The sequence below is a fragment of the Palaemon carinicauda genome, chromosome 44 (assembly GCF_036898095.1).
Source record: "Palaemon carinicauda isolate YSFRI2023 chromosome 44, ASM3689809v2, whole genome shotgun sequence".
Classification (NCBI taxonomy): domain Eukaryota; kingdom Metazoa; phylum Arthropoda; class Malacostraca; order Decapoda; family Palaemonidae; genus Palaemon; species Palaemon carinicauda.
The window spans coordinates 11,318,049-11,328,048 of NC_090768.1; the positions used below are offsets into that span (position 1 = coordinate 11,318,049).

Sequence of the window (10,000 nt, forward strand, 5' to 3'; positions counted from 1 at the left end):
ATATATATATATATATATATATATATATATATATATATATATATATATATATATATACTGTATATATATAAATATATATATATACATATATATATATATTATACTGTACAACAACAAATGCAGCCTGTTCTAGTCCACTGTAGGACAAAGACCTCAGACATGTCCTTAGTCATGTCTGGCGTTTGGCCATTTTCATCATCACGTTACACACTGCTGATTTGATTATAGCAAACCAACCTAGTATGGGTGGTTTTGACCAGTACAAATTTACTGATCGCGGCAATACACAAAGCCTTTCACCACCTTAAGGTATCCTCACTCAGAAAAGGCATATATACATATATGATTTACAAAACGAAATTTCATGTTAATGCAGTGCATCATTTCAACAACACCAGACTTGTCAAGGCAGATTACTTTTCCTTGATGTGCGCAGTAGGTCTATTACGAAGATCACATTAAGCTTTGATTTGTAGAGCGAGTTTGGATCGCCCTACATTTTAACTTTTATTAGTATTATTATTATTATTATTATTATTATTATTATTATTATTATTATTATTATTATTATTAGCTAAGCCACAGCCTTAGTTGAAAAGCAGAATGTTATAAGCCTTTGATAAACAACCCAGTGAGGAAAGGGAATAGAGAAGCAGATGGAATAGTGGGCCTTAGTGTACCCTCCGGCAAAAAAATTCTAACCAAAGACAGTGGAAGACCATGATACAAAGGCTGTGGCACTCCTCAAAACTAGAGAACAATGGTTTGACTTGGGAGTGTCCCTTTCCTAAAAAAGTTGTTTACTAGTGCTAAAGTTTCTCTTCTAACCTTACCAAGAGAAAAGTAACCACTGAGCAATCCACAGTGCAGTAGTTAACCCCTTAAGTGGAGAAGATTTTTCCTGTTATCTTAGTGTTATCAGGTGTATGCTAGGAGGAATCCAAGGGTGTATGAGAAAAGAGGAGAATTTGTAGAGAATAGGCCAGAGTTGTCAGACTATTTGGTTTATGTGTATAGAAAGGAAAATTAGCTGTAACCAGTGAGGGATCCAATGTAATACTATCTGGCTAGTCAAAGGAACCAATAGCACTAAAGGTTTAAAGGCCACTCATGAATGACAGAGGCAAGAGACAGTATCATTACCCTAGCTAGAAGAACAATGCCTAAGAGACTGACCCTATATACACATAGGATCAGCACCTAAGCCCCCTCTTCACAAAAGTTAGGATCATGCAATGGTTGCCGATGACTCAGCAACGCCACATCCTTAGCTCACAAGGATGTTGAGTTTGCGGATACTACAAGAAACTATCGAACTTGATTGTGACTCGAACCCCAGTCCGGCAGAACGGCAGGTAGGGACGTTTCCAAATGGCCATCACAACCCCAGCTGTAGTATCTTAACGGGTGGCTGGTGCCTTGCCCAATTTACTACCTTAATAGTGTGATAGTATTAATGTATTTGAAAGTTAGTTCATCTGAATATATATGGAGAATATAACTTTTATTTTACCCATTCAACCAGGATTATCAATAATAGATATTGCATATTGAAATGTATTAAATAATTGTTTAATAAAAATTCGGCTGTTTCTTTATTGGGGTCTTCGCTCATAGCTAAAATCGGTTAACTGCCTTAACCCGGTAATATATGTTAATTATCATTACTAAGACACTCTGCCACAGTCTATGATGATCATACAAGCACAACTTGAGGAAAACTGCATAGTCTCACCTTTATTTGCTCCTGTGATGACAACCGTCTTCCCCTTCATGCTAGCTTTGCAGTGGCAGTGAGGGCATAAGAGGTTTTGCACGATACGCACTGTAACTCCCAGAATCACCCAACCAACAATGTTCGTAGGGGGTACGAAGAAGAAGGTTAAAATGACTCTGGCCATGAAAAGCAGATAGCCCATTTCATCGTCGGAAGATAGGTAAGGTAAGATAGCCTCGTACATTGCCTCGAGAAGAGTGGCATAAGTTTTGAAATTCTAAATCAAAAGTAAAACTTGCTGAAGCGTTTTTCGTCGCAGATGATAATAAAATAATATAATGGATCTACGGTAACTGAATGAGATATGAGAGGGGAACTGAAACGAGGGAAAACATGTGTTCTTTCTGTGAATGATGATGCGGGGTTAAAACGACTCGTTACGTGGCGAGGTTTGATTTCAAACTGTTTGGCAGCATCATACGATTTTCAAATCGTAGTTGGAGTCTACATGTCACGGATACCCAGTCATCGTGATTTGTATGATCAATTTTTTTTTTTACTATGACTAATATATTAATATCAGGATGAACTTGCATATTAATTTTAGTTCGTTTTTTTTTCATAGCTTTCTCTTACTCTTTCTCCTATTTCTTGTATAAACGCATATATATATATATATATATATATATATATATATATATATATATATATATATATATATATATATATATAAACGAGTAGTGCCATCAGTGCACCTCTTATGGTGCACTGTAGACACTACTAAAGGGCCTTTGAAGCACCCCTTTCCGCGTTCCACTTTCCTCGGTTGTCATTTCCTTTCATTTTGCAGCCCAACATCGTTTCATCGTGTAAGTGCTGGGTTATCCACCCACAGGCTGCACTTGAACACTGATTGGCCTCCCGGTCATAGCGCTGGGGCTTGTGGGCCAAATCCCAAACATACATCAAAGGAAGACACCCATATTCTGCCTACTCTCATAGAAGCCATCTCTATCGATGTTTTACAAAGACTGGAATACAGGCAAAATATATTGAGCTGCATTTCATATAAGTAGGATACATACAATTTTTTTTCTACATTATGCCAGTTTGAATGGCAGACTGGCCTCCGAGAAAGCACAACCTGTCGTTCATTGCCTTATTCATGCTTTGATGGCTGAATTGTGGGTAATTCTTGGTGCCGAAAATTCCCATATTAACCATTTTCCACATTGAAATTCCGAAAACCCCTTCGCACACTGTGCTACTCTCATGTCTTGCACACTAAGCTTCCTGGAGGTTGAGGCCCTTCCTTTGGAGTAGTTCTTTCTTGCAGTTTATTCACCCCTTGGTCTTTCTTTGATCTTTCCCCCGGACAATTATATATATATATATATATATATATATATATATATATATATATATATATATATATATATATATATATATATATATATATATATATATATATATATATATATATATATATATATATTAATATATATATATATATATATATATATATATATATATCCAGATACTTGCTCTTTATTATACAGGGGAGAAACACAACCTGACAAGTTCATGATTGGGTGTCAGTTCGCTCGTCCCTCTGTCCATCCTTAAGTCTTGTCTTTCACACCTTTTCTTTTTAGTAGCTCCACCTACGTATATGAGCAGTAATTGTGATTTTCTTTTACTTCCGTCTGTCTGTCAATCAGTGGGCACTTTTTTTTTCTCAATATGATTACGCAGAAAGGTACAAGTGGTAAATTTGGGGTTTTAATCTCCGTAGAATTTACAAACAATGGTACCCTTATCCGGAATTTTCAATTCAACTACTGTGGAAGAGATGGAGACTTGTTAGTTGGCAAGAAATCCATTAATGAAGCCCATTTAGATGGAAGATATTATGGATCTTGTGATCGTTGCTATAATGTTAATATTTGAAATAGGTGCCATCATGGACATTCATGTTACGTGAGCACATCTTGTCAGAGTTCTTACCTTACTTTCCAAGAACCATGGTAGGATGTTCAAGGTTTCATCAGTCAAATTATTCTTAGAAATAATCTAGTCTCTATTAGTAAGGGACAAATCTCCATCACCCAAGGATGATAGCATGCGATAATCGGAATCGCAGGTAAATTGAAGCACGATCGCCTAATTTCAGCGCGATCCAGACTACGCTGGGTCCTTGCCTATTATTTACTATCGATGTTTCAAGATCATGATGTTTGCGTTTTTCTTGTGATACTCACGCAGTAGATCATTGACTCTATCTCCGTACCCATTCCATCTCTGTCGGTAGAGATTATTGACTCCTGGTGACAATCCAGTACTTATGTACCAACCGGCACTTCATTAGCTGACATGTCAATTTTATAGCTACTCCCGTGATTAGGCAAAAATTGACATTCTGCCAGGGTTGTGGTAGCTTATTGGAAACGTCCCTTTCGAGCTATCTGCTGGATTGGGGTTCGAACCCCGCTAAAGCTCTTTAGTTTCTTGTAGTTTCTTTAACCTCTCCAGCTTTGTGAGCTATTGATAGAGGTTTTGGGAGAGTCTATTAGTCTATCTCCTGGGTCATTAGCAGCCATTGCCTGACTCTCTCTGGTCCTAGTTGGGTGGGGAAGGGCCTTGGCCCTGTCTCTTGCCTCTGTCATTCATGAGTGACCTTTAAACCTAATGTTTTCAGTTCTGGCACCGTCATTCACGAATAATATTTTGTTTTTCTTTTCACATAAGCATCACGTGAAGGATAACTTAAAATCTTTATTATGCCTAGTCATTCTGGCCCTGTTTTTCCTGTTTCGGACAGGCGTGTGACGAGAGCTCTCTCTCTCTCTCTCTCTCTCTCTCTCTCTCTCTCTCTCTCTCTCTCTCTCTCTCTCTCCATAAACTTGGGGTCATAAAATCCCTACTTATTGAAATTCTTGGCAATTCTCATGGAATATTTGTCCTTATATATATATATATATATATATATATATATATATATATATATATATATATATATATATATATGTAGAAATCACGAAAGCTGACACGTGATGAATATAAAATGTATTATAGCCACGAAAGGAAAAATGAAAAAGACTTGATTGGAGTTAGTACTTTCATCCACTCAGGACATTATCAAACTCAGCAATGAGAATACATATACAAAGACATCGTATTTATACTGGAGAAGGGGATCCAACAGCTGTCAGTTTCTTAATAATTCCGGAGAAGTCAGATTTTAGATAAAAGGATAATACTGGATTAACGGAAAACAGACCTGGGCTTAGATTCAAATTTCTACCTTGAGTACAGGAAATTAAAAATGACTCAACAATATTCCTTTGGAAATAGTCATTTACATGGATTACTTTTTCCGTCTTTGACCAACCAATTCTGTGACTTGACCCTAACCAGTGGGAGGCCAAGGCATTATTAAGAGAACCCTGGAGACGGCCACCTGATGTTGTTTTAATCTGACTGGTATACTTTTTGATGTTTGGCCAACATAAAATAGGTTACACTCTGAACAAGGAATGCTATATATTACATTATTATCATTTCCAGAACTATTCTTAATTAACATGTTTTTTAATGTACGATGTCTTTGTATATGTATTCTCATTGCTGAGTTTGATAATGTCCTGAGTGGATGAAAGTACTAACTCCAATCAAGTCTTTTTCATTTTTCCTTTCGTGGCTATAATACACACACACATATATATATATATATATATATATATATATATATATATATATATATATACATATATATATATACATATATATATATATATATATATATATATATATATATATATATATATGTGTGTGTGTGTGTGTGTGTGTGTGTGTGTGTGCTGTCAATTATAGAACTGGGTAGCAACTTATAAGGCATTTTTAATCAACTATCCGGGTACAATCTCTAGAAGAGTCTAGCATAAGTTTTAGTCCATACTTGGTCTTTATTAAGCTGAGAAGACACCTTTGAATAGAGAATTTGCCTCATTTCCTTTAGATATATTTTGATTTCTTGAGTTACCTTATTTGATGTATCTGCTTTAGTTTATTTAGAATTGTTTAGTCTTAACCTTATTTGTTTACACATTTTTAACTTGGTAATTTTTGTAGGTATCTTGTGGTAAATTTATTATCCGATATGTTAATCCTGTATTATTTTCAATTTGTAAGAATATCAACTTCGTTGTATTGTTTGGTAATGACTGAGTAGAAACATCCATAAGCAATGAACTGTTAGATCCTGCATCCTATTAAGATTGCTCAATAAAACTTCAATCTATATACACACATATACATATGTATATGATTTTATACTGTGTATACATACATGTATGTGTGTGTTATACACATAGAACCTTTTCACGGGAAGGAAACTTTGGACATGTACATTTCTTTATCTATTAAGTATTTATGACATTCCTGTCTTTCTCGGGCACTGGTCTACCACCTCCATTTGAACTGTCATAGTCTTTTCCATACCCTGAAAACCACGGAGAGTCTTAATGTAACAGTTGATCAGTATACCTACCTTTGCCCATTGCATTCAGCTCTTCCCGGACAGTACCATCCTGTTCGTAATACTAGGTTTGTAATTAATTCTAATGATAATTTTTTTCTTGAGCATGAGGTTCAATACTAAACAGTATTCTAGAAGCTTTATTTATTCTAGATGTGACCAGGTTGTGGAATGGTCTTCCTAATCAATTAGTTGAATCGGTGGAACTTCGTAAGTTCAAATATGCGTCGAATGTTTTTTTTTTTTTTTTTTTTTTTTTTTTTTTTTTTTTTTTTTTTTTTTTGAACAGGCTGACATAAGTCTCTTTATAGTTTATGAAAGATTTGTTTTAATGGTGTTACTGTTCTTAAGATTTATCGTTTTAATTTTACGATACTTCTTATATAGTTTATTTCCTTATTTACTTTCCTCATTGGGCTTATAGTATCTTGCTTTTCCAACTAGGGTTGTAGCTTTGCTAATAATAATAATAATAATGATAATAATAATAATAATAATAATAATAATAACAATAAGAAGAAGAAGAAGAAGAAGAAGAAGAAGAAGTATATTCAGTTGAAAACTGTAGCTCATAGACTTTATGCTTCAACTGAAAAGGAATTCAATTTAACCATAAAAGAAACTCAATTAATACAACCCAAGGACATAATTGGTGGACCACACTTAAATCTACTCTCTTTAGTATAGACCTAATAGTCCCTCCTTTACTCAACAACTGCCTCCCAAGCTCCCCTCACTCCCTCCCCACCATCCATCCTCATCACTTCCCCACACCATTGTACCAACCGTGTGTCACACGATCGTACATAAATTATTTTGTATATATTATTCTTGTATCTGCGCTCTTCCCTCGCACTAAAAAGAACCAGAATGAACATGTCTGCGTTTTTCCTCTGTAATATTGTCTGTTTCTCGAACATGAAATTTCCTGTTGCCTTGAGGTTTTGTATATAAAGGAGAGTGTTCTTTAATAAAGTTACTCAGTTGATTGCTTCCTGCCTTTGAGTCACAACCTTCTCTCTGCCCGTCACACCATCAGTCGTGAGACTCTTATCCCCTGTAATATTACGTCTGCCATTCTCCTATTTCATCATTTTCCAATCTTTCATGTAGTGATATTCCCTTAATCTACCTCAGCCTTTACTGATGTTTAGAATAATTTGTGAAGAGGGATTTAAAGGTTGGGATGAAATATAAACTCAACAGTAGCTGTGGTTTGGTGTAAAAGTGTGTGTGTGTGTGTGTGTGTGTGTGTGTGTGTGTGTGTGTGTGTGTGTGTGTGTGTATGTGTGTGTGTGTAAGGCAATGTTTTTCTGTCGCTAATATTTTTATAGAAGGAGTGATGAGGAAAACCATTTTGGTGCAGGTTATGATAAGGAATAGAGCCATAAATGACCTGTTCAGTTAAAAAATGCACGATATTGCGTTAAAAGCTGAAAAAGAAAATGTGGGACTAGGGATGAAAGAATTTGTAGGATGAAAAAGAATAGAGTGGTTGTTTGCAAGTTCGGAGTTGCCTTTAAAACTGAAAACATACAACAATGATTCTTGATATGGATATAGAGTGGAAGGGGTTGATCTATATATGCTTTTTGTAAGTAAGATGTCACACTAGTGGTACGAAAGATGTGAATGTAAAGCAAGTAGAATGGCTTCACGTATTTTCCTTTATATTTCCTATTGAATCCGGTCTGAATCAGAAAATTCTTTCCTCTAACTAATGTGTATTCGAGACTTCCCATTCTTACAAAAAAATTCTAACTCTCATGAGAACATTCAGTTTCTCTCCCCTTTACCACTTGATATTGCATCATCTGCAAACTTCAACCACTTTGCAATCCATTCATTAACTTATTTCCAATCAAACAACTTTTCTCTTTATTTTCTGTACTTTCAATATATTGAAGCACAATGTAAATATAAGACAACTTTGTTCCAGACCAACCTTTTCATCAGACATGTCACTCCAATAGATTTTTTTTTCACCGTAAAACATAATTAGCCTACTCTCCCAAAACATCTATTCCAAGCATACTTGAAACCTTTCATAACTGTATCAATTACTTTGACCACTATGTCTCCCGAGTTATTTGTTTACCACACACACTATTTTCCTTTTACTATCAAATGACTGTCCCAAAACAGCTTTATAAGGTGACCTGGGCAATGTGCTCTCATCCTTGACTGAACTCACACATGCAGTTCTCAATTAGCCTTCTTTTGATATGGTGCATGTGGTCATTAAGTGAATTAGCTTTCTTTTTGTTCTTTTGCATTATTTACTCTGTTCTAAATCTCCATACTTGCCAATTTTCATGATCTCCTGGACCTTCCTACCTCTTTCCGACTTGCTCCTTCTATAACCATCAATGTTTTGACTTATTGCTCGTTTTCTCATCACATGTTTCGACCATCTCAGTATACGAGATCTCTGTCTCTCTTACACAGGCAAATCCCTCATTAGTGACATTGAAATCAATGGTTACTCAAACTATGAATCTTAGCATGTTAGGGATAAATCTGTTACAAAGCAAATGGTCAGACCTCTGCTACATTGAAGAGTGCAAAACTTATTCAGGAATTGTGCATTTATGCTCAATAAACTAAAGGGATTATCTTCCTTACCAGTAGACTAGTCATTTATTGTGTTTTATGCAGGATGTGGTTTTTTTTTTTTTTTTTTTTACGTGTTTTCCGATACCTACTTCTCATTTGCATAGTATTTATGTGTATTCTAGAACATGGGCATTTATACTTTATGTTTGATACACAGGAAAAAAACATTTCTATAAGTGACAAAGACCTGATTACATAAACATTTTACGTTGTCTTTCCTAGTGGTTCTTCTCTGTGTATACGGTTACTTTTCCACTATTTCATCACATTGGCGTGTCTCCGTTTTTTTTTTTTTTAGTCAAACCCTATTTTTGTATTCATATCCTCTTTTCCAACTAAGCTACATATTTCTGAACCCATCTTTAGCCTTTTGTAAAAAATAAGTCTGCTGGTAAAGAGACAGATGAGCCAGAGTCAGCTACTTCCCCCAATTTATATTTCCTTAAAAGTCATCTGGATCATTGCATGAATTTTTTAAATAGTAAAGATGACAGCTGTTCACGAGATATTTTACCATTAATTCTGGAAATTCCATAAGATTTTTATATCCGAAGACTGGACTTAGTGGCTTGTATTGTCCATATTTCGTAAGCTAAAATGAGGACCGATTTAGTGTTTGCTTCCTAGATCAAGGATTAAGCACTCCATGAAGGCGTCCTTAGACATTCTATTCCTTTGTTTTGCTTGGATATTTGAATAAAAAAAAAAAAATATTGGCATTCGTGGAGTACTTTTTCATTCCTAACCCATATATCATATTCACCAGGCTACTCAATACCCAGTACCAACGGCTAAGTTTTGTCTAGACTTTTGAAATGAAATAGCATCTTTCAACTTTGATGAAGTTTCGCATTCCCTCCTCTTAATATCTTCTTTTCTACTTTGGTTACTTTCCCACCTCCACATGTTGCTCCCTCGGGATGTAATAAGATCTGAACTCATCTCTCACGTCATGTATTTAAATGTAGGAATAACATCCCATTACTGCAAAGGAAATACTTTTCAGGTCAAGGATTTCAACTGTGTTCAGGGGAAAAATTTGGGATGTTCAGAATGATACTGTAATGTCATCTGTCATTCATGTATTTGATCATTCTGCTTTTACAGGACGCATAGAAATAATTATGGAT

The 10,000-nt window shown here is 35.4% G+C and overlaps 2 protein-coding genes across 2 annotated transcripts in view; one reads left to right on the forward strand and one right to left on the reverse strand.

Annotated features, from left to right (window-relative positions):
- The window catches only part of LOC137634157 (retinol dehydrogenase 13-like), a 23,674-nt gene extending 21,513 nt beyond the window's left edge, over nt 1-2,161 (reverse strand). Inside the window, exon 1 of the mRNA XM_068366413.1 lies at nt 1,736-2,161. Within this exon, the coding sequence (XP_068222514.1) occupies nt 1,736-1,961 (226 nt within the window). The 5' untranslated portion in view covers nt 1,962-2,161. The remainder of the gene's footprint in view (nt 1-1,735) is intronic.
- Taf5 (TATA-box binding protein associated factor 5) overlaps nt 1-10,000 on the forward strand; it is a 570,605-nt gene that overhangs the window by 284,750 nt on the left and 275,855 nt on the right. The gene's annotated exons all lie outside the window — the stretch shown is intronic.